The sequence below is a fragment of the Neopsephotus bourkii genome, unplaced genomic scaffold (genome assembly GCF_033783945.1).
Source record: "Neopsephotus bourkii isolate Nb327-2 ecotype Australia unplaced genomic scaffold, CSIRO-AGI_Nbou_v1 NB_549, whole genome shotgun sequence".
NCBI lineage: Eukaryota > Metazoa > Chordata > Aves > Psittaciformes > Psittacidae > Neopsephotus > Neopsephotus bourkii.
Window position 1 is genome coordinate 752014 of NW_026901050.1, and position 24496 is coordinate 776509.

Here is a 24496-nt window from a genome sequence, read left to right on the forward strand (position 1 = left end):
CTGGGAAGCCCAGGGTGTATTTTGGCTCTGGGAGCAAGAGAAGCGACCGGGTGCGGGTTACAGGGAGGGCAGGCGGGTTGCATGCTCCTTCGAGACGCTGCGGAGCAGGGTGGGTAAGGCTTCGTCTGCCAAGGAAACTTTAATGTGCTTCCTCCCTCATCCCGAAGTAACTTTGTGTTACAGACTGTTACGAAACGTGGAAGGCGTTCATAAATCAAGGCAAACGGTTTGTAAGCTTCTTACAGATCCTGTGCCAGCAAGACTTTGCCACTCCGCTCTTGACAAACCGTATGGCAGCTGACCACCTTCCTGCAGCCTCGTTGTACAACACGCGACGGAGGCTTTGGCTGGTGATAAAGCACTGTGAAAGGAGCACGAAGGACAGTCAACAGGAGGAAGCCTCCAAGTGATGCTTTCTCCGCTCTTTCTCTTTTCCCACTTGCCCATTACGACGCGGGGCAGTGGCCCAGGCTGTCACAAATCCCCTCTGCACGCTGGCAGCCTGCCCGGAGGGTTCCCTCCCAATTCCCCCAGAGCCGCCAGGCCCCGGAACACTGCAGAAGGGGATAGCGGGGTTGAACCTACCTGTGGCCGGACCGGGGCCCCGCAGCGCACCTGGCGGGGGGTTGGTGTTGGCCTGTTTATTTAAGAAAACAGGAAGGAGGGAGGTGAAAAAATAAAGGACAGAAAAGTGGAGGTGGGAACGTGTTAGGTGGAAGAGGAGACCCGCGAGAAAGGAGGGCAACCCGCTAGGGGAAGGCGGTGGACAAAGGGCGGCGAGGGGCAAAGCCCTGCCCCAGGTGTGAGGCCGCGGTCCAGCCGTAGCTGAGCGGTACCGGGAGTCTCCGGGGGTATTGCCTTAGGGGCCAGGGAGTGGGAGCGGAGCCGAGCGCGGAGCCCACACTGCGGCACCGCCGAGGGGGGCGCCGGGACGAGGCGCTCAACAGGCGCTGCCACCCCGCCGGGACGGGCGCCGGTACATGGCAGGAGCCGCGCTCGCCGGCAGCCCCGTGCCAGGCGGCGGCGGCCGGAAAGGGGCTTGGCAGCGGCTTGGCAGGGCTCGCCCGCGCGGGACCCACCCTGCCCGCTGAGCCAGGGCCGGCAGCCCGGCCGGCAGCGCCGCCGCTTCCTTTGTGTGCGTGAGGGGAGCTGCGGCGGGCGGCGGCAGCGGGTCTCCCCGGCGGGCTGTCAGCGCTGCCCGCGAGGAGGCGGGGAAGGGACGGAAGGGAAGGGAGGAGGCGAGGGAAGGCGCTGGCAGGGCGGCTCTCCCTGCCCCGTCACAAGGTGAGCCCCGCTCGCCAGGCGCACAGAGGCAGCGGGAGCGCCGCGGGGCCCTTTCCCTGACCTGCCGAGCGGCTTCGCCCAGCCCCGGAGAGCAGCCGGTAGCGCCTCGGCGGGGCGCCGCCGCCACCCGCTCCCCGGTGGCGCGGGGAGCCCAGCGCGGGCTGCAGCGGCGGCTCGGCGCGGCGCGGCGCAGCTCCGGCACTTTGCGATGGGCTGGCGGCAGCGGCGGCCGGACAGCAGCGGCGGCCGACGCGGTGCTCGCAGCTAAGAGGCAAGGAGGAGGGACCATGGCAGCATCCAGTAACTCCAGTCTGTCCGGCTCGTCGGTTTCCTCCGGTAAGTTTCTCCGGAGGGCGCCGCATTTCCCCCCCTCCCTCCATTTTAGCAGGGAGCTACCTGTCTGCAGAGCTGCTCGCTGTCCCGCCTGCCCCTGCCAGGAGCCAGGACAGCCGGGAAGGGAGAGGCGACGTGGGGCCCGGCTCCCCTCCCCGCTGTGCCTTTGTGTGGGGAGGGAGCTAAGGGACCCCCTCGCCGGGAAAGCAGCATCCCTCCCGGCTCGGGAAGGGGCGCGCCCGCGGCTCCGCGGCCGGCACGTTACTGGGAGCGCCCGCCTCGAGGGTTGGGTGGCAGAGGGTGTTAAGAGACCACCTCGCCCTGCTGACGGGTGTCCTCTGCCGCGGTCCCCAAGGAACAGAAACGGCTCCGCATCGCTCCTCGGCGAGGGTTCTTGCGCGGGCCACTCGGTTGCCCCGCCGGTCAGGGGCTACCCGACGTGCCCCTTGGGGAGCATCGTGGCACACGGGGGGATTCTGGTACTGGAATGCCATCTTACTGCAGTACTGGGAACGATGAAATTCCCTGTCCGGGTACATAAATGCTCCAGGTGAAAAACTACCCCATGGTTTCTGCCACGGGGGCCGTGCGCGGGTTGTGCCACCTCTGGGTTTTGGGGTGCTGTGATGGGAGGTAGCGTGCGGCGTCTTCCTGCCCCTCCGGCTCTGCTGCGGACCTGCAGGAAGACAGAAAAGTTACGGTGCATTTCTAGGCAAGGCAGCCTGAAATTGAAAGCAGTGATAGAACGGTACCACCGGCTGCTGCTTAGCTCACGAGCAGTTATTTTGATATTTAAATTAGGAGAAATTGGCAGAGAGGAATACTATCCTGGCATTTTAGTGGGCTGACGGAGTAAATAGAAGGATGAACAACTTTGGGGTTCAAGGGATTTGTGACTCAGTGTTTTATTTGAGGTGCCAGATTGAGAATTTGTAAGAGTGCTTCTAAAACACAGCAATATGTGCTGTGAAAAGTAGGCAAGCTCCTTTGACTATCAATACAACTGTAGGAAAATAGAAATACATTTAAAAGGCAATGAGCAACTATGTTGTTTTGGGTTTTATTTAAAGATGGTGTATGTGACTTACATAACTTACTCTATTCTATGTCACTGTTCCAGCGTGCAGCACTTGCAGCCAGATCCAAACAAATAACTGGGTCCTAAAAGTAAATATTTATTCCAATTCTTTTAAAAAAATACAAACATTGTAAGCCCTGATTGCTTTAACTAGAAAGCACTTGAAAGAAGTAGGCATGAGAAATTCTGCCCTGTGTTCACGTTCACAATGCAAGAGTTGCAAGACCAGAATGAAAACAAGGAAGAGACAACCCAGCTCAATACTTTGCTAGTTAAGATACTCATTAAGGCAATGGGATTTTCATTTTATGGATCATTTGTATATTTTTACATCTAAGTTAGGTGATGAAACCAGAAACAACCCTAAAAGCCTAGACAGGATCCTGAGTCTCTCTTCCTTGGTGCTCTACCTATTAAGCTGCAGAAGCACGTTGCTCCATGCATAACTCCCTTGCTCCATGGATCTCAAGATCTTTCTTGCATACTGTTGCAGCGTCTGGAGAAGGGATGCTGAGTGCACACCATTGAATTCCCTCTGGCTCTACTTAATCTAGGTTCCAAGATCTGCCTCCAGAACTGACAGATGTGTCTCCTTTGCAGTCTTGGTTCAAATGCCTGAACTGCAGTGAAGGGTGGGAGCTGAGGCACATCCTTGGTATGAGCAGTGGATATTGGCTAACTCCAGATGGCCTCCTGCTCAGCAGGTAAATTTAGCACCAAACTTAACATCTAGCCAAGGAACTGAGCTCTGGGTTTTAGATGTAGATACTTAAAAGTCAGGGGTTTGGACACTTGACAGTACCCTGTGTTGTGTGAAGCCCTTAGCTACAGGCAGAAGCACTTCATGGTTTATCTTTTGTTTTGTATTTTTGCAAGGATGAGCACAGCTGAGCCTTGGCCCATGCTTGGGGCTCTTTGATGCCACAGTAATACAACTAATAAATATTGTCAAGTGCTTCATAAAATAACTGAGTGCCCTTGGCACTTACAACCTTGGAGTGGGTTTTGTTTTGGTTCCAGTGCATTCAGTCTGTATTTCTTCTATGCACATCCTAATCAAAAGTTAAATTTGCTGCAGCATGATGAAGTTTCCAGTGTTAGCAGACACACCATATCTGACTGTGTCCAGATGTATTTTGTCTGTCTGTGGTTTCAGTTCTCAGAACTTGGCAAGTCTTGCAGCATATTGTTTACATAATCTAACCAAACAGTCTTGCTGTTAGATTTAATTTGGTAGAATTTATATGTATGTTTAACTTACCAGTATGATGACTTCTAAATAGTCTAAGTATTTCTATTCCACAGAATAGGGAATGTTGTAGTACCACAATACATTTTACGGAAATACCACAATATGGAAAAGGAAGTGAAGTTTGTGGTTGATAGCAAACTACCACGCTGTAGAACTCAGATCTATCATTGACTGATGCTTGGCCTTGATCAAGCTGTGTAATGTATTGCCAGATCTTTTTCCCATCTTTAAGAGCAGTTTAGCATTTGTCCGTGCACAGAACAAATTTGGGTTCACTTCCTGTGTGTGACCACAAGTTGGACTGATGGGTACATTCTGGCCCATCTGAACACAATGTAATGCAGAGCATCTCTAGGTTCCTTCTGTTCACATCAAGTGCTTGATTAGCCTCTATTGCCTGTATAGAAAGGCAAGGGTTAACTAGAATCTGTCTTACAAGGAGTAAGGTTTGTTGTTGTAGTGAAAATTAGAGTTTGAGTGGCAGATGGGAATTTTTATTCACTTTTTTAAAGGGATGACTTCTCTATCTCTTACCCACCTTTCTTAAAATACTGATAGTTCTCCTGCCTTAGACAGTGTCCATCTCTACTCTTCTTTACAGCTGAGTACAGATGTGTTGTAGGAACAATGTAGTCACATTAGACGCAGGAGGGGGGTAAGTCAGCTCATGAATGCTGACTGCTGAAGCCTGAGAGTGTGTTACTGCAGACAACCGTTTGCAGTGTAGTGTTTCTGTTTCAATTCTTGCCAACTCATGTCAATGAGGAAAAAAAGATAAACGGTTCAAATATATTTAATGTGAGGAAGCTGCGCAGGAACTTTTTTGGTGTAGATGTTCTGCTTGCCCACTTACGTTTCCATAAATGTGCAAGTGGGATTTATAGTCTTTGCTTGATCTTTTGTCTGTACCAGAATTTGGTTCTGTTCTGGAGCAGTCATTTATAAGCACTGCCTGCACAGTGACAAGGCACTGTGGTTAGCTGTAGCTGTCGCACAGCTAATGTGCATGGAAAGCTATGACTTCAGCTATCAGGTAATGGTAAAGCAAGTGTTCGTACTTAGGCATTTGTTGCTCCTTTACCCGTCTGTCCTTCAGAGCTTGTGTCTGTGGTCTGTATACTCATTTCAACAGCCATTGGGAGGCTCCTAATTATAGGTTCAATAATATTGGGTGTTTGTGAAGGGCTCCATCTAACAGGAGCCTATGAAGGATGTTTTTCAGTAAGCTAGCATTCACTGGTAACAAAATCTACAGGAGAGGCATGGGTATTTGTACTGTATTACTTCATATATAGCTCTCTGCTTTTGGTGATAAAACTTAAGCTGCTCTGACTACCAACGGTCGTGTTTGAAGGTGGCTGGGGGAGAAAGGTATACTGCGCTGAGGGAAGAAAGTGGTCACGATAAGCAGTTAAATTAAGTATGTTTCTTTGGACCTTGGGTAAATCTGCACAGCATACGAAGTGCTGAAATTATAATTACTTCCATTGGGAATTCCACTTTACTTTCCTGTAATCTCTTCTATAGCACATGCCCAGGTGATCTATTAGTTGTATTTCTTGCAAGCACCTAAATTTTGTTCTTCTCCCTAGGCGATTAAGCCATAAGCAGCATTTTTTATTTCTCTCCTATCCTCTGAAGAGGGCTGTACATGTTTCTAAGTTTTTCTTCATGCTGCTTTCTCTTTATCATAGACATATTACCTCGATGCTCCCCATCTTAATATTGACCCTTATTCTCCCTCATTCTGATCTTTCTTTTTTTAAACTTTTTGCTGTTGTTGTTGAAACTTTTCAGTTTTTTCCTGGCAAACAATTCACCTCCCCTGATTCGTCACTAGCTGCCTCCAGTTTCCTCCACCCAGTAGCCAAATACTGATTGTACATGACTGATGAACTTGAGGCTCTGCTTTCTGGAATGTAAATACAGGCTTGAGCGGAAAGACCTTTGTGGATGTCCCTGCTCTACTTCTCTAAGGAGATTTTTATGGAGCAAATGATCCTAAGTAAGGTCATAAAGCACATTTTCCATGGGAAAATGGAGGGATCAGGCCCAGTCAGCATGGATTCATGAAGGGCAGGTCCTACTTGACCAACCTGATCTCCTTCTACCATAAGGTGACCTGCCTGGTTGATGAAGGAAGGGCTGTGGACGTTGTCTATTTGGGTTTAAGTAAAGCATTTGACAGTCTCCCACAGTTTTCTCCTGAAGAAACTGGCTGTTCATGGCCTGGAAAGGTGGATTCCTTGCTGAATTGGAAACTGGCTGGATGGCTGAACCCAAAGAGTGGTGGTAAATGGTATCACATCCAGTTGGCAACAGGTCACTACTGGTGTCCCTCAGGGCTTGGTGTTTGGGCCAGTGTTGTTTAATATCTTCATTGATGATCTGGATGAGAGGATTGAGTGCACCCCTGGTAAATTTGTGGATGATGCCAAGTTGGCTGGGAGTGTTGATCTGCTGAAGGATGGGGAGTCTCTGCAGGGGGATCTGGACAGGCTGGATAGATGGGATGTGGCCAGTGGTATAAGGTTTAACAAGGCAAAGTGCTGGGTCCTGCATTTGGACCGCAATAACCCCATGCAATGCTCCAGGCTTAGGGAAGAGTGGGTGAAAAGGTGCTTGGTGGAAAAGGCTCTGGTGGTGCTGACTGATGGCTGCTGAATACAAACCAGCTTGTGCCCAGACAGCTGGGAAGGCTAAGAGCATGCTGGCCTGTATCAGCAACAGTGTGGCCACCAGGGCCAGGCCAGTGATCATCCCCCTGTATTCAGCATTGGTGAGGTCGCACCTCAAATCCTGCTTTCAGTTCTGGGCCCCTCGCTACAAGAAAGACATTGAGGTGCTGGAGCAGGTCCAGAGAAGGGCAATGGATCTGCTGAAGGGTCTGGAGAACAAGTGTGATGAGGAAGAGCTGAGGGAACTGGGATTGTTTAAGCTGGAGAAGAGAAGGCTCATTATATGCTATAACTACCTAAAAAGAGGTTGTACTGAGATGTGGGTTAGTCTCTTCTCCTAAGGAACAAGTGATGAGACAAGAGGTGATGGCTTCAAGCTGCACCAGGGAAGGTTTAGACTGGATATTAGGAAAAACTTATTCATGGAGAGGGTGATAAGGCATTGGAACAGGCTGCCCAGGGAAGTGGTGGAATCACCATCCCTGGAAGTCTTCAAAAACTGTGTAGATGCAGCCCTCAGTGACTTGGTTTAGGGTTAGGGGTAGGGTTAGGCTAGTCCTGGGTTAATGATTGGACTTGATGATCTTAAACATCTTTTCCAACCTAGTTTATTCTATGATTCTGTGAAAAAAAATCAGCATGCTTCTCAGCTGGGCTCCACACAGCAGTATTCCTAGGCATCGAACATCTCTGCCTCTGTGCAGTTGTGCCATCTAAAGCCAGTATGAAGTGGCCAAAACTTCTGTGCTGTGAGATTGATAACACTAGGACAGTTTGGATGTCCCTAAGACCCAAGGCAAAAGTGTGTAAATGTATGTGCCAGTACTCTATTATCTTGTGTGCTCTGTAAGCTCCAGAGATAAATTTGCAGGTTTTAGGCTGAAAGGATAGCTCTGCACTTTTCTGCTTCCTGCCTGAACTGGTGGTTCTGCATGTGCTGTGTGCATTTCAAGTAATACCTGTTATTAGACCAGATGATAGATTTGAAATGCATAGGCAATTGCTGCTACAGGCCTGGAGGAGGATTTGTGTGTCTTGTCAAGGTTTTTTTACTTTTCAGCTGTGTCTGCTGCTCTAATAAAAGATACCACTTCTCCCCACATTCTCCTCCTTTTGTAAACTCAGATACCTGAGTAGTGGTATTCCATAGCAGTGTAGAAGACTGCTGTAAATTCATTTAAATAAATCACCAGTTATTGATGATTATTTCTTTTTAATTGAAAATCAAACCCTGGTTTTCTGTCCTAAAGCTCAGGGGAAAAGGCCTTTAAGTATCATTGAAGCAGTGATCCTCGTTTAAATAAGAATGAATTTTATAGCTAAAAAACTAATTCCTGTAATAAATTGAAAGGCAACAAAGTGTTGGGTTTTTTTTAATTAAACGAACAAAGACATCTTGTTTATGTTGTTTAAAGGCAGCATAATTCTCATCTGCATGTTTTCACACACACTCTGTATTTCACGAAGGGTGAAAAAATGCTTACTGAGGGAAGAAGAAAAATCTTTGATGGTTCCAGTAACTTAACAAGGTCAAAATAAAATATTAAAGGCTCATGACTGTCTAGGGGTCATGAAGGTGCTATGATGTGAAATAGACAGATGTATTGTAAAAATGAAAGTCAACATAGGCTGATTTTAATTAAGATGCAAGGAAGTGAAAAGAAATGAAATTACTATTGTACACAGATTCAGAGAGATTCTAATTGGGGAAAAAGATTAGTAAATGAAAATAGATGTTTATTCTCAATGATTTAATAGAAATAGTGGTATGAAAATGGCACATGAAAGCTCTTTATATAATGCTGCCATTATGCTGATAAGGTGCTACTTTTGATTTTTTTCAAAGAGCAATAAGAGTTCTTTATATTTCTGTTCCTCATGCCAAGCTTCTGTTCTTGGTCTAAATTAAAGCTGAAGTCTTTTGTACTTAGTGATTATAAAAGACTCGCCATTCTTATTAAAAATAATAAAAATTCAAAAAGGGAAAAAGGCCAAAGTACCCCATTTGGATGTAGTGATTGGTTCAACAGTTAGTTACTAAATGTGTAGGCTGTGATTACTGAGAATAAAACAGCCTGGAAACAGGTACAATGCAAGTCTGCATCACTATTTAGCTTATATTGGTACTCTGTAAAGCACGTGTCTTATTATTCTTGCAGATCAGCTTGTCTCAAAGACATATGTGGAGGATCAGGCAGTCTTTCATGCTGTCAGGATGATGACCTTTCTGGATACCAGTTCAACTGACAAGTTCTTGCCTTCTGTCTGATGGTTCTAAGGAGGCTTAGATATGCCAAATGCTGGGCATCTGTAGGCAAAAATAATTGAGTATTGTGCAAAGTCCTCTTGTATGCCTATGCTCGTGGCGTTTTACATCTTTTACATGATAATAATTTGGCTATTGTGGTACATAGATAAGTTTTAAACCTGGTGTTTTAGGCAAAGAATGTTGCTTTGGTTTTTTTTAAGTTGCTTTGTTTATGTGCATACCTTTGGCTAAAGAGCAACAGTGAGTGGATTCGCCTCACTTGCAACATTGAGTGCTGGCAGAAGGTGTTCCCATGCTGGGGAGCCAGTCTGTTGTCACTTGCTCTTCTTTTCTACCAAAAGAAGAGACACTTAGGAGATTAAATATTTGGAGAACTGTGTGTTAAGGAATGGCACATTAATATTGCATGAAAAAGCTTTTGTTATAGGGAAATGCAGCAGGATTTATACCAGAAGCTATAAATCCTTAGTTCTGTATATATCACATTCTTTACAGGTGTAGTCACAGTTTGTCTAAGAATTATATAAAGTAGCTAGTGTAAATGTGTAGTTTTAACTGCGATGAATAATGACCCATTCTTGCTGTCTCTTTCTGACCTTTGATTATGAGAATGTAAATTTGAATTTTATATTTGGAGGTGGTTATTACCAACTATGAATCATGAGCAATTCAGCAATAATAGTTTCACCACCCTGTTTTACTCAGCAATAATCCAAATCCCAGGGCTGGAGGGTGAGTGTATCCTGGTAGAAGGAAACTGATGTTGCAATAGTGTCCTTGTAACATAAACGTGCTTTAAAGTTTGCTGAGGAATAGGTTGGAACTTGACACCACAGGCTGATGTGTTTGGTAAGGTAAGGAGAGATTAAAGGGTTTTTTAAATTCAGAAGAATGTGCAAGTGTCGCACGCCTTGCTTCTGGTGTTATTGATCAATAATATCGACCAAGGTCATCACAAAAGAATTAGTTCCGTAAATAAGACATCTGTTCTGAGAATATCTTCATCAGGCAGTCCGATTCCCCCAAGACAAGGTGTCTCCAGTATGGTATTATTACTGACAGAGTAGAAAGTATTAGGTGGGCCCTTACTTATCATCAGTAAATCATGTGTCACCCGCTGCAACCTGTGTGTCATGTCACATTTCTCAGCTTCCTCTCACAGGCTTATCATGTAGCTGTTCTTCCCCTTTCTCCTCACCTTTGTGTTGGTAGTTGCCCTGGTTTCAGCTCTAACAGTTATTTTTTTCCTCCTTCCTAGTAGCTGCAGCATTGCTGTGTTTGGCTTTAGTCTGAGAACAATGCTGGTAACACACCAATGTTTTAGTTGTTGCTCAGTAGTGCTTACCCTGATCAAGGACTTTTCAGTCTCTCATGCTCTGTCAGTGAGGAGGGGCACAAGAAGCTGGGAGGAAGCAGAGACAGGACACCTAACCCAAACTAGCCAAAGGGGTATTCCATGCCACAGCACGTCATGCCCAGTATATAAACTGTGGGGAGTTACCCAGAAGGGATGGATGGCTGCTTGGGTTGGGCTGGGTATCAGTCGACAGGTGGTGAGCAATTGCATTGTGCATCACTTGTGTTTACTGAGGTTTTTTTCTTTCCCCTTTCAGTTTTTTATTATCTCCCCTTGTTATTTCCCTTATCATTATTATTATTAGTAGTAGTAGTAGTTTTATATTATTCTTGAGTTGTTGGATTGTTCTTATCTCAACCCATGGGGATTACATTCTTCCAGTTCTTCTCCACATCCTGTTCGGAGCAGAGGGAAAGGAGAGGTGGGTGTGAGCGAACAGCCTCGTGGTTCTGAGTTACCAGCTGGGCTTAAACCATGGCTTCTGTTTCAAACATTGCTTGTAGCTTTTAGAAAACCCAGCATGTTATGAAGTGAATTTGTGGTGTTAGCTTTTGATTTCATCAAAGAAGAAAACTGAATGTTAGAAGAGATGGGGACCTCGATTTGTAAATGAGGTTCAGTTGTTGAGCAGATGTTTAATTGCTAAAAAATTTTCTTATCTTGACAGATCAGTTGGTTAAATGTTTGGCTTCATGTTATGGCAAGGAAAAAATGGCAAGTACACATCATGTACGGGCATACTGGGCATAACCACTGCAAAAGCAGGGTAGGCAGAAGTTCCTGGTTGAAGATGGTTCTTCTGCTCCAGCAACATGTAGTGTGCCAGAGGGCCTGCTGTGTGTTCATAAGCAGAAAAAGTCCAACAGCTTTTTCAGCATTAAGTTTTCCATGACATGGAGTATCTGTTGTAGTATTTTTGTACTGCATGAAGCTGCACTGATTATGCCTTAATTCCCCAATAAATTACATCAAAGTGCCTAAATGAAAGAGAGGATGAGTGTATCATGACAGACCCAGACAGATCCTTCATTTCAATCTTTTCCAGGGCATCTGTATGGTTTCTGTTAAAGGCATTAGCATTTTTTTGTGTGTGTGGCTGAGCCCTACCTACCTTTGTGTGCAGGTAGCACTATACTATTTCTGCATATTACACAGTGCTGTGGTCCCACAGATGGTGGCAGCCCTTATATCTCCCATTTCAAAGCGCTTCTACTGTGTAATGAGCATGTGTAACTTAATAGTGACCCATACCCTATCCTGGCCAGGAGTTTAGGGTTAGTTACTTCCTAGAACATAGACATACAGAAACTGTGGATCTTGCTGGCATGGAAAATAAGGGATGCTAGTGGCTGATGCAAGCTATTAGTATGTTTAGATAATTTTACAGGAGGAAGATCCATCCCTGCTGTTAACACACAGTCATATCACCTCTGTCTGAAATCCCTGAGCCATATGTAGGCTGGGAAGCTGGTGAAATATATATGCTATATGCTTGTTGTGTCCTTTTGCACTTTAGGTATCCACTGATAGTCACTGTGTGAGATAATCTACCGACTTGATATGTCTTTGCTGTACTTACTGGTAGAGCTGGCAGAGTTACTGCTGGGGCAGCACACTGTGACTTACAGGTCCTGCTTTCTATAGCCAAGAGCTCCTAAAAGAGAGCAAAAAATTGGGGTTGGTTTGAAATATGGGATGTTGACATTGTGTGTTGCAGGTTAAAAACAAAAAACCCACACCTGTGTCACAAGGAGACCTGATAGGAAGATTTTTCTAATAGCATGCTGTATAGATCAGTGTATAGATTTGTCTCAAATTCTCATTATTCCTTTGATTGAAAAGCTCCTTCTCTTTTGCTTTATGGACATCTGACCCAGCTTGATTTATTATCTGGCTACAGCTGGATCACATTTCATTTTTTTTATTCCAATATTAAGGCTAGCCATTAATGAACTTTCAAGAGCTGGGCCACAGTTTTTCTTATGAGGTTCCTCAAAGTTCCAAGACTTAGGCCTTTACAAAAAGCTGAATGTTGCCATCAAACTTGTGTAATGCACAGAAGTGTCATAAACCTGATTTAATTATTTGCAAAAGATTTTGTTTTTTTTTTAAGTGCAGCACCCTTTATCAGTGCAAGGTATTAAGGCCTGACCCTTCGAGCTGCTTGGTACCTTCTGTTCCCACTGCATTGAGGTAGTAAATCAGCCACTTGCAGGACTGAGCAGTTGCTTGTCTGAATGTTTTTATGCAGTTTCCATTAAAGCAACATCTGCTGTTAGGATGGGGCAAATTCTGATAGGCTACATAGTAAACCTCTCCTCCTCCAAGTACTGATATATAAAGTATTTAATATTCAGTGTATTTACATCATTCATATATATACATATGAGAATATATATACACACATGAGAATATATATATATATAAAAATTTCAAATCATTGGTGTTAAATTTCCAAGGATTATGTACAAGTCTTAAATTATACCTAATTTGTATAAATGCCTGCTTCTGGAGACAGCATACTTTTCATAACTCCTGATCTCCTGCCAGGCAAAGCATGATGATGGACAGCTTTTAGCATCATGCTGTGATAGCTCTGTATTTGTTTTATTTTGCAATCTGAATCATGTAGTTAGATGGCTTTATGTTGATGAACTTATTTACTGAAAGAATATTAAACCCTTTGACATCTTAACAAAAACGGAAAGACAAATTTTGGTTCTAAGCTTCCTCGTGCTCATTTGTGTCTAACATATTGGTGTATGTTGGAAATTTTGCTGAAGTTTAGAGAATAATGGTAAATAATGGCTTAAATAGAACTGGCTGTCATGGATGAAACTTAAGTGCTCCTGAGTGAATGCTTGAGGCTGGGAGACAATGTAAGCTATGGAAATAGTGATTGACAGACGTGCTTTTTCTCCCCTTCCATTATGACACTAAAAACAGCATTAAATAGGTAAATCATCAAGAAATAAAACAGATGAACTGGAGGATGGAGGTAAGTAGATGTCAGATTGGTAAGAATTTACAAAATTATGTAGACAAGAAAAAGAGATGTTTTTATTCAGGTTATATAATGGGAAGAATACAGGATCCTGAACTCTATTTCCAAAGTATGTTGCAGTATCAGACTGTTATTTAATAGAGGGAGAATTTGATAGGGTTTTTAATGCTGAACCTCTGGTCATTTTGGTAGTAGATGAACATGTCTAAGCATGTGCAAGAGAAAAGCTTAAGGTCTGATACAAAATGTTGAATGTTGGGCTCATCTGGTGTTTCTGAGTGAGTGCACAAGCAGGGGAGCTCTAAGGCATACCTGAAAGCATCAGTCACTGTCCATGAAAAATTAGGTAATAACTGTATTTGCTCCTATTGAACCAACAGTTGGCTGTCAAAGTGAAGAAGTATCCTTATGCTGCAGTAGCATTTTAGGGACACACATGATACAGTATGATTTCTAGGATAGGAGGTTTCAGGGGTTTATGGAACTCTGAGAGCTGTGTTTCCATCGACACAGTGCCTGGAGTGACCAGTATGGTGCCTTTCCATATTACTCAACTCCTGCCTGAGTGATTTCTCCTGCAATTTGAACAAATATCATGAATGTAACACAAAGAGGTTCTCTGGGCATGCTGTTGGGTAGCATTGCTTGGTAGTGTGCTATTGTGCATTGGTAAACAGGTGTTTTATTTCCTTTCAGAAGTGATGGATTAGTTCATTCAATAAGCTTCAAGAAAGAAAACCCAAGAAATTTCCTCTGAAATCCATTAAATTGCCTTATACCATTGATTTTAAAAATAAACCTGGAAAAGTTAAGTTTAAGTGCAAAACCAAAGAGTTAAGTGTATTATTTTTAATGATTAATGTAACAGTAAATCTTTAAGCATTGACAACTTAAGAAATCAGCATATACTTTGTGGTTTAATCTTGAAATACAAAATTTGGCAGATGTCCTCAGGTTATATGTTGGCTTTTTTGCTCATAAAAATAAAAAAAAAGCCAACAAAAGTCTAAGGAGCTATAATGGAGAAAAAAAATGTTCAGACATGGAAACATTGTGGAATAGTTATTCTGGAACAGCTATTCCTGAACACTATTCAGTTAAGTTATAGTAATATATATCACTGACTCGAAAGATGTAGAAATATAGCATTAATTGCCCTCATTTGTCAAGTGATGCTAAGCTCCTCTCTTTCTTTTTTTTCCTTTCTGCTTGATGTATTCTTGAAAGCTCATTTCTCCCTTTTTCTCAGAGACATAATGCATTCTTGACATCAGAAACTGTTGTGTCTCAACCCTTCATACCCCATATTGGGTGCCAGAAAGGACTGTCATGGTTTAACCCCAGTCAGTAGCTAAGTACCATGCAGTCTCTCACTCACTTTGTGTCCCCTCCCCAGGTGGGATGAGGAGAGGATAGGAAGAAGGTAAAAGCCAAGGGTTGAGATAAGAACAGTTTCATAATTCAAATGAAGTAAAATATAATAATAATAGAAGTAATAACAACAGCAATAATAATAATAATAGGAAAGAAGAGAGAAGGAGGAATAAAATTCAGGAAACACAAGTGAGGCACAATTGCTCACTGAGCACTGACTGATACCCAGCCTGACCCAAGCAGCGACTGGTCCCTTCTGGGTGACTCCTTGCAGTTTGTATACTAATCATGATGTGCTGTGGTATGGAATACCCCTTTGGCTAGTCCAGATCAGGTGCTCTGTCTCTGCTTCCTCCCAGCTTCTTGTGCCCCTCCTCACTGGCAGGAAAAAGTCCTTGATTTAGAGTAAGCACTACTGCACAACAACTACTGCACAACAACTACTGCACAACAACTACTTCACAACAACTGCTTCACAACTACTTCACAACTGGTGTGTTATCAACATTATTCTCACGCTAAATCCAGAACATGGCACTGTGCCAGCGACTAGGAAGAAAATTAACTGTATCCCAGCTAAAACCAGAACAGGAACTTAAACCTGAACCCACCATTTTCAAGGTTTTTTCCTTCTTGTATTTAGTTTTGTGTTGTTCAGGTGGAGCTGATCCTAGGATGGTTAAACTGTAAAAGGGTAAACCAACATGAAGACAAACATGATTCATTTCTAAACTTTGCTAAACAGAACAGGTTGTTATTAGTTAGAAGCATTCATCTCACACATGTAAGAGGTGCAGTCAGGTCTGGAGGTCTACTTTGCTGAATGTTGTTGAACAGGATATTATAATTACTGTTGTTCATTTCTGCTGACACACATTTATAGAGAGATTGCATGGAAAGGCCACAGGGAGGTTGGTAACTATATTAATACAGAATAATAGGCAGCTTGGGCCCCAAAAATCTCATAACTTGAAGAATGCTAGAGCATGAGTGAGTGTAAAATACAGTCAAGACGGTGAAAAATTGGCACACTGCTATTAATTACATGTATCAAAACGTATATTTTAAAGAAAATAACAGGAACAAGAATGTTTAGGAAAATAGCAGGAATTTGCCCCCCACCCCCTAAGAACTGTTTCTCCTTTAATTCTGTTAACTTAGAGAGAAGAGACACATTGTCTTCAAAGAATTGCTGCAGAGGGCTTTGGCTCATGAAAGCCTTTTCTGTCTTGTATTTGTTTCAGACCTTTTGATCTCTTTTGGTTTGATGAGTATGTGTCATCACTTGGTATTACAGTCGCTTCCTCTTGCTCAGATATGACAGTAATAAATATATTCACTGAAAAGTGCAATTTAAAATGTATATTATTCACAGTTACTGGCAAGTACAGCAGCCTAAATGGTGCAAATGAGGGGGAGGCTGGTTCAGGTGGATTTTTTTTTAAACTAATTGATCTGTCTTATCAATATGCATAATAAGCTTATCAAAACAGACTTTTCAAAAATTAAGGAAGAAAAAACTCAATATAGAATGATTGTGAGTGTAATTGAGGAGTGTAATTTACTTTCACTTTACAGGAAAAGGCTTTCAGCTTCACCCCTTAAGCAGCTTTAGAAAACTACACATTGACTCCTGGCAGTAGTGTATTGATCGAAAGCATCCAAAGTGCCTAGAAAACATAAGTGTACACAATTTCATCTGAAAGGCATGTGTTTTATAGAAAGAAACTCCATCACTCTCTAGGGTTTGAAAGAAGTATGTTAACTTCAAAAGTACGGGATATACTATATAATAAAGAGCTTAATAATAGCATGATTAAAAAAAATAATTCTCTACATACTTAACTAATCTTCACAGCATCTGTTTAATAAATGGGAAGAAATTAGGCAGAAAAATGGAACAACTCAGCTTCTACCAGGGACTAAAATTAAAATCGACATGGAGTAAAAGGAAAAGATTTTTCCGGAAGCATTCTCAGCTGGGGAATGAATTGAGGTGCCCCCTGGACCTCATTGGGAACTTTGCCCCATGTAAGAGACATACTTAGGATTATTTTTTTTCCCCTTAGTATTGTTTACCTTATTTTTGTTTTATATAATACTGTGTCACGAAGTTGTCTTGGACGTTTTTGGTTATTTTTGTAAAATTAGTTTAGGACATGCTTTGTCTCAGTAAAATTTAGGTTTCTTTTTGGTTTTTTCCTTTCTCATATATATACACTCTCTTCCTCCAAATGTAAAGCTTTGCTACGCTTAGGCTTGTGATTAGGTAGACTTACAATTAAACCACTTAAGTAACGACAAGTAATGTCAATGATATGAACAGTCTTATCCTGGATTTGTGTTCTGACAGTTTCTTAGTCTTACACAGACTTTCCTCATCCTTGATGATCAGACTGTTCCCTAGTAAACATTTCAGAACAGATTTATTCACTGCTATGTACTTGAAGAAGTTGGTGCTGTTCATTTCTGGGATTTCAAACGAGCACCATTTGGAATAGCAGCTGCTGAGGTAACAATTTGGACGTGTCCCCTGCCACCCTTGAAAGGAGAAGCATCGTGGGCGCACAAAACCTTTCCAAAATATCAGCGACATGAAAGCCTGAAAGCATTTGCATATTTTATTTTAACAGATTTTTTCCCACCATGAATGTTTTTGTCGCTTGCAGATACTGAGTCTGACTGTGTGATGTCAAGCAGGAATGACTGGGGGATTTTTTGTCTATCTAAGCCTCCTGTAAGTGCATGAGCAAGGGCATTTTCTTTCTGATTACCTGCCAGGTTGTGACAAACTTAAAGAAATATGATCTTATGGGTTAGACTCGGTCGTCAGCTTGGTTTACTGTAGCCTGTGATTTATCGGAGCCTGCAGCCCATGTAATGGGAGATGCCAGCTCTCATTTGAGGGAGCTTTACAAAAGAATGAGAAACTCGCCTTCAGGCCTGGACCAGCTATCTGAAATACTGAGAGAGTTGTATAGTGAGGCTATTAACTTGAAGCCAAACCAGATTTTAGGCTAGTCTGTCTTCATCTCGCTCTCACTGCTCCTCCAAGACAGCCAAAACTCCACCCTTCTGTCTAGTAAACACATCGGTCTTTGTAACCCTAAGGAACCAAACTTTGGGGAAATTTAGCTGGGTCCCACCATCAGAGGATCTTGCTTTAAGTTTTCTGTGAGAACTTAAATTCTAGAGCTAGTTGACCTATCAGAGCAGTGTAAAGTTCCCATTAGTGCAAATAGGAATCAAAACAAATGTGCTACTAAATGTCCAAATCTATAGTATTTACTGTTGTGCTTATATTGTCAGGGATAATTTTTCTTTGGACAGGCCTAGTAAGAGGAAAATAGAAATCAGCCTTACAATGGTACAAGTAGGAGGAGGCTACATCTTACCCTTAGCACCACTTTCTTGTAACATCGTGCTGGTTCTGGTCCTTGTTTTCCCCTGCCTTTGGAAACAGTAGAATAAATGTAGCAGAAGGTAGGTGAGCTGAAAAAGTATGCAGGGGAACAAACAGTATTCCTTTAAGGTGACTGTGGCCATTACATTTTCCCTTTTCTTGGTCACTTTGCAAGATACTTGCATGTGCTGGGCAGCTGGCTAAAGCATGCTCCCAGAACAGTGGCCTGAGCATGTTTGTATAGGAAGAGCTGTACAGAACTGGTCATAAGCTTAGCTATAGCCCCCTGTCTTCCTCTCACCTGCAACCAACATCAGGTCTCCTGATGAGAAGAGAGTGTAAGAATAGGACAAATGTGTGGACAAATGCAGAATATTCTGTTGGCATCCAGAAATCTGTGGCTTGGGAGCTTCCTGACATGAAGAGCTGGACTCTTGAGTTTAACAGATTCTTCTATTTAATTTCATTAATTTGGTTAGTTGTTCTGTGGTTCCTGTGTAAACTCGAACATCCTGTTTCAAAGAGCTCCAGAGTTTGAATGTGTTATGGAAAAAAAGTACCTTTTTCACTTGCTTTTTAGATTAATTTCATACGCCCTACCTCTATTATTGGAAGAAATAGAGAATATTAATTTTTTATACGTGTGTGAAATCTTAAGTGGCATAGAGCCCTCCATCACAGTGTCAGTCAACTCTTTTCCAACCTGAAGATTTGCCAAGAGGCAGTTGCTTGACCGATGTTTGTATGGGCTAGCCAACATATCTTTGGTCATCCACATTATCTTCTATTAGTCTTTTCCAGTCCTCATGTACTCCTATAAAAACAGATCAGAAATGAAAGCAGTCATCAAGGAATCTATGCATCTTGTACTTTATTGCACTGGAATTTGGGTGTTTTTGTTTTGTTCTCTGTTCCTTAATTCTGCTTTTTTTCATGGTATTTTCAAGCTTTTATGAAAGCTGTGTTCACTTGCCTAATACAACATTATCAGGTGTCTGCTGATATTGTTCTTTTTAATAGTTTCTACCAATTTGCCCAGTGCAGATGTCAGGCTATCTGAAATTTCTTGGCTTTCCCTTGGGGCCGTTTATAAAGCTGGCATGATGTCAGCTATTTTGCAGTCCTCTGATACTGAGGTAGCTTTAAAAGAGTCAGTCATGCTGCTTTTTCATCTATGAGCTCCTTAAGAACACTTTTATAAGTATCATCTGATCTGTACAAATTGTCGTCATTCAGATGTTCATTCTGCAGCTTTGTCCACTGAAACCTCTGTTTGAAATGGATGATCCAAGCAGTCCCTCGTAAAGAAATGTACTGATGTGGCAGCTTCTCCAGCCTTTAAGTTCTTTGTATGCAGAGCTCAAAATACTGGATTATTTTCTGCTGTAAGTGCTGCTTTTATCCCTTGATCATTTATAAGCCAGATTGGCAGGCTTTGCATCTGTACATGGAAAAGGGGTTGTTAATTCTTATGTCTTCTGCTAGTCATTTCTCAGGCTGTCTTTTGGCTTGCCTCGTTGTGGTTTGAGTTTGCTTTAGTTTTGGTTTTAGTTATTTATTTACTTAACCTGCAGTAGGTCATGAGTCTTTCTACTTCCTTCATTTAGACATGACTCCAGCTTTCAGAAGGATGTTGCCTTGCTTCTGATAACCTCTTGCACCCTGCTGTTCAGCTATGCTTCCTCTTCCACTTTCTTAAATCCTTTTTTGCTGTGTGGCATGTATTTGCTCTCAGCCCCCAGTGTGGTATCTCTATTTACCATACTGCCTGGGAAGGTTTAACTCTCTTAGCTTCCCCATTTAGATAGCTTCCTTTTAGCAAGATTTAATGTATCCTCCAGGGTGACTTAAAAATCAGATTTTGAAGGTTTTATCAGTCCTGTCAAAATTTCGTAGTATGTGTATCAACACTACCTACAGTTACAAACCCATTAAAAATGTCCAAACTGTAAAAACTATGTGTGAATGTGTAAGCACGTGTGTCTGTTCATCACAGATAGGGAGTAGATAATCATTCTTGACAGGAAGAATAATTCTAAATGTAGAACCTAGGCAGTCAAAGCTGTTTTTTGTTTGTTTTTATCAGGCTCTAAGCTAGCAGAAACTGTCCCTTCAGCTGCAATGACACCATCTCCAGACCCTGTAACTGCCTGGGAGCCAGCCAAGCTGCCTTTGCACCCAAGGAATCTGGAAAGTGAGGTCTCAAGGGTTTGAGCTATTGTGGTTTAGAGTTTGGATCTAGATGTTTTAGAAAGATAACTTACACAGTTAGACACTTTTTTTTTTTAAGAGCCAAAGTAGGCAAACTTTATTCCTGGAAGAAGCTGGAGCACTCCCCTAAAATTGTCTGTGTCACAGCCGACTGTGATAGATCCAGCTGAGGAGTCAGTAAGTGTTAATGAAGGGCCTTAATAAGTGTGGACTGATGTGGTCTAAACAAGCTTAGTAAAGTCCTGTCACTCAGCTGTGGTATTGTTTTTAATGAAAAAGCTTTTTAGTCAGAAAATGTAAGGGTAATTGGATTGCATCATAGGGCATCACTGACACTGCTGCTTAAAGGGAATTAAAACTGAGCGGGATTGGTGGTTTTTAAATATTGTAATAAAAGAAGGTAAAAGAATTTTAGAGAAGATGAAACAACGAAAAGACATTCTAGCTTTAGACCAAAATGATGCCGTTTGTTTGAATTTATTAGAGTCAGTATACATATATATGTACACAAAAGCTGTCATATTACCCAGCCATTAATCTTGATCTGACCTGTTCCAGGCAAGAAGAATTGTGCTCCGAGAACTTTTTTATTTAAACTTCAAACGTCAGCTCTTTTTATGATAATACAATATTTTTCTGTGCTGTCTTTCTGAACCTTCTTCTATGTGTTTGAAATTTACACCATTGAGCTTTATCTGAAAGTGAATTTATTTTTAGACCTTGCAAAGGAACAGTTCAGCTGCATCAGTAAGATGCAAAGACTGAATGGCCTGGAAATACTGCTCTTTGAGGAGCACCTCTTCTTGGCTGGTCACGCTTGATTTCAGTTTGCCCATGACATGAACAGGTACAGGGTGTGTGCCAAAGTCCTGGCTTGGTTTCAGGTTGTTTAGAGTTTATTAATATTTGTAATATGAGTTTTAAGGTGAGTGGCTCTATGTTAATTGGGTAAGGAAAAGCTTGCACTGAAATCTGTTCCTGTTAATGGCTAGGGAGCTAGGGTTCCCAGAAGCAGCAGAGGCGCCACCCCAGAGGCTTTAGTCTGACTGGGATTATGTGTTCTCACCTCTCCCTTTCCTGCGGCATATCCCTGGGGAGTATGTTCCTCCTGAGTGCACCTGCCCCTCTTTGTGTGGCTTTCCTCTGCTTTAGCAAGCCCAGCACCCTCGCCCACCATTTCCATTGTGCTCACGGTAATCCCCAGTGCTAGAGAAGATGTGTAGGAAAACAGAGAGAGGGTTTAATAAGCCTGATTTAGAGTAAAGGGCGAAGAACCAGGCGGCAGCTTGAACAGACTGAATGGCTTGCTGCTGCTGGAGAGTGGGGTGTCCCAGCCTGCTGCCTGCTCCGGGTCCCTGCTTGTGCTGCCGCCACACGCAGCTCTGGCACTCATCTCGTCCTTCTGTGAGGTGGCAGCTGGCACTGTTTGAGAGACAGGGCTGAAAGAAAAGCAGAAATCTCATTCTAGCATTTGCTTAGCAAGGTTCTGCTCTCCTCATCTCAGTAGGTATCACCCCAAACCTGAACTTTTCTTTCCCTTAAAGTACATGGCATGTCGATCACCTCTTACAGCTTTGCTGCTCAGAGGTGTTCCAAAGTGCCCATGCCTTTCTCTTCAGCTCCTCCTCTTGCTGCCCCTCGGTCACAACTGTAAAATCTTTTGGTGCCTGTCTCGTTCCTTTCATGTAGGAAGCAGTGCTCATTTCATTAACTGTACATGGATTTTGTTAGTATCTGAGCCATTCTTACCTTTTGATAAAGCATCTGTGGATATTTTATTTTAGCACAGCTGACCATACTGGGAGCTTTCTGAGAAAAAAGGACAATAATCCGGTATTGCAAGCAAAACAAAAATGATGCTAAGGAGAGCTTATTACCAAATTACGAGAAGCCATAAAATTCCAAAGTTGAGAGTCTAGGTGCACATTTTCATGGGCTGCTGTCGACATCAATACTAAAATGTAATTGTCAAGCATATGATGAAATGATTCTTTAAAAAAATAAAATATAATTGCAGTCTGTGCTTACAATGTTGGAGCGTCTCTGAAACACTGTGTTTAATTACGTATGTGAGCTGGAGCTCGACTGTTTAGATGAAATGTGCTTATTGAACAGAGATAGCAATACCCTATGCCTAAGGATTATAAGAAAAAGGGAAGAGGGGAGAAGTGTACTCGTAAATGAACATTTCAGAGTCCTATTTTGCTGTTTACATGGAAAGACTTATTTGTCTCTTCTAAGGATGCCGTCTTTTTTCTATCATATTTTCCCCATTCTTTGAAACAGTGGACTGGAAACAGCTATGTTCTGTGACCTATTGTATTAACTTGGGCTACTGCCAAGAAAACTTTTCTGCCTGGAGAAACAGTGCCAATTTTCAGGTTCAATATTTCATCCTACCTGGGTTATAAAAAGACAGTGAATTTCTGTGCAGCTGATGGCTTGTCTTTCCTATTCGATAAAGCAGTTACTAGCAACCGGTTAATTATTAATCCTTGGATTCAGAGTTTTCTGATTGTTTTGCTTTCTTTTTTTAACCCAAGCTGTCCTCTTGAGCAGCTCTAGATAAATAACATCTACAGATGATGAAATATTGCACAGCTGAAACTAAGATAACCTTAAAACCAGGTTATTTTAGGAAACAAATTCCTGTAACTTAAACATGTTCTACAGGTTTTTTTAATCTGTCAATAACTCAGTAAGTTTAAATTTTCAGATGCACGATCTTAAGTGACATGATAAAAAATAAAGAATATGAAATTTTTATTTACATGAAACTTTGGTCCCATTGAATCTTGGGAAACAGCTCATTATACATTAAATAGCTGTGTGGGGAATTTCAGAGATGACACAGATGTTAATTTAAGCTTTTTGGGAAAACAGTTCGAAAAACATAAAACTTCTAAATCTTTGCAACAGGCAGTAAATGCCCATTATACTTAAATATCTGGAACCTTTTTGGTGGAACAGTAGAAAAGCTTTGGAGAGCAGTAAAAGTGGAATTGGCTCCATAGTTCAGAATATTAGATCCTGCAAATGCTCAATAACAGATAATGAGCATAAGTGAGAAATCCAACCAGGAGTGTAAAGAGAGGCTCATTCTTGCAATGAGCTCCATATGGATAGACATTTCTGCCTTTGCAGAGCATCACTTTTATCAGCAGGTCCCCACATAGTGCATGGATCAACCGTGTAGAGCTGATTGCATCATCAAAATGGAGCGACAGCATGTCTCAACCAGTTGGCTAAATGTTGTGTGGTATTCTTGGATCATGAGGATAAAGCCTGTGATTACTTTGTTTTCCATAAGCTGTTTCAATAGCGTGTTTCATCCAGCTATTCTTACAGTCTTTATTTGCTGTCTGGGATAACACAGGCATAGGCTTTGGTTGGATTGAAACCACATACTTCTAATAGGAATTTCTGGGGAAATTTCAGGTGGACAACTTGGAGGATGGGGACTAAAATAACAAATTCTGTGAATAGAGGGTCATCTGAACCCTGTTTACCCTGAGCCATCTAAACCATGCAAACTACTCACTGCCATGACACCAGGTCCCAGTTACATCCTGTGGAAACCACAGCTGTAATGCTCCAGTTGCTGTCCCTGTCTGCCTTCCGCTCACATAGGGGCGTATATTTTTCCCTTTATCCAATGCCCTGCAGCCCTCTCTGTTTTCTTCCACCTCCTCCCAAAACTTTAAGCTGCTTCTTTCAGTACCCTCTATATTTTGGGGCTTAGTTGGACAAAAGCCTGTCCTTTATTAGTTTCTAGTTATACGTGCTCTTACTCACTGGTCAGGAACGGTGTGTTTACCCATCAGGTAAGCAAAAGGGGCATCTGTCCACCTTCAGAATGATGTCTCTGGTGAGGTTCTTCCCTCTAACACAGTTGGGTTGAAGCTTTTGAGTTCTCTGGGTCTTTCACTGAGTCTCTGCCTAGGTGTGTAAATTCATCAAACCTAGTGGAACTTTATGTCTTTAAGATCTTTCACTCTCTACTAAACTGGGTGACAAGTTACGGTAAGTCTCACTTGCCTGTGAGAAAAGCAGGGACTGTCATTTTGTAACTGGTACCAAGTTGAAACTCAGCTTTCTAGAGATGTGAAACCTGGTTTATTATGTCTTTATGAGTGACTGAATGTGATCGCTTTCAGTCTGATTAGTTACATACATTGAAAAAAGGGGGGATAAAATGTATCCATTAGAATTTGAAGTATGTCTGGCTGGGTTGGACAGGGCCTTGGGTGATG

General features: G+C 42.5%; 1 protein-coding gene across 1 annotated transcript in view; it reads left to right on the forward strand.

The window, feature by feature from the left end:
• Window positions 1-878: 878 nt before the first annotated feature.
• CHN2 (chimerin 2) overlaps window positions 879-24496 on the forward strand; it is a 166462-nt gene continuing 142844 nt past the window's right edge. The window contains exon 1 of the mRNA XM_061351016.1: window positions 879-1620. Coding sequence (XP_061207000.1) covers window positions 1572-1620 — 49 coding nt within the window. The 5' untranslated portion in view covers window positions 879-1571. The remainder of the gene's footprint in view (window positions 1621-24496) is intronic.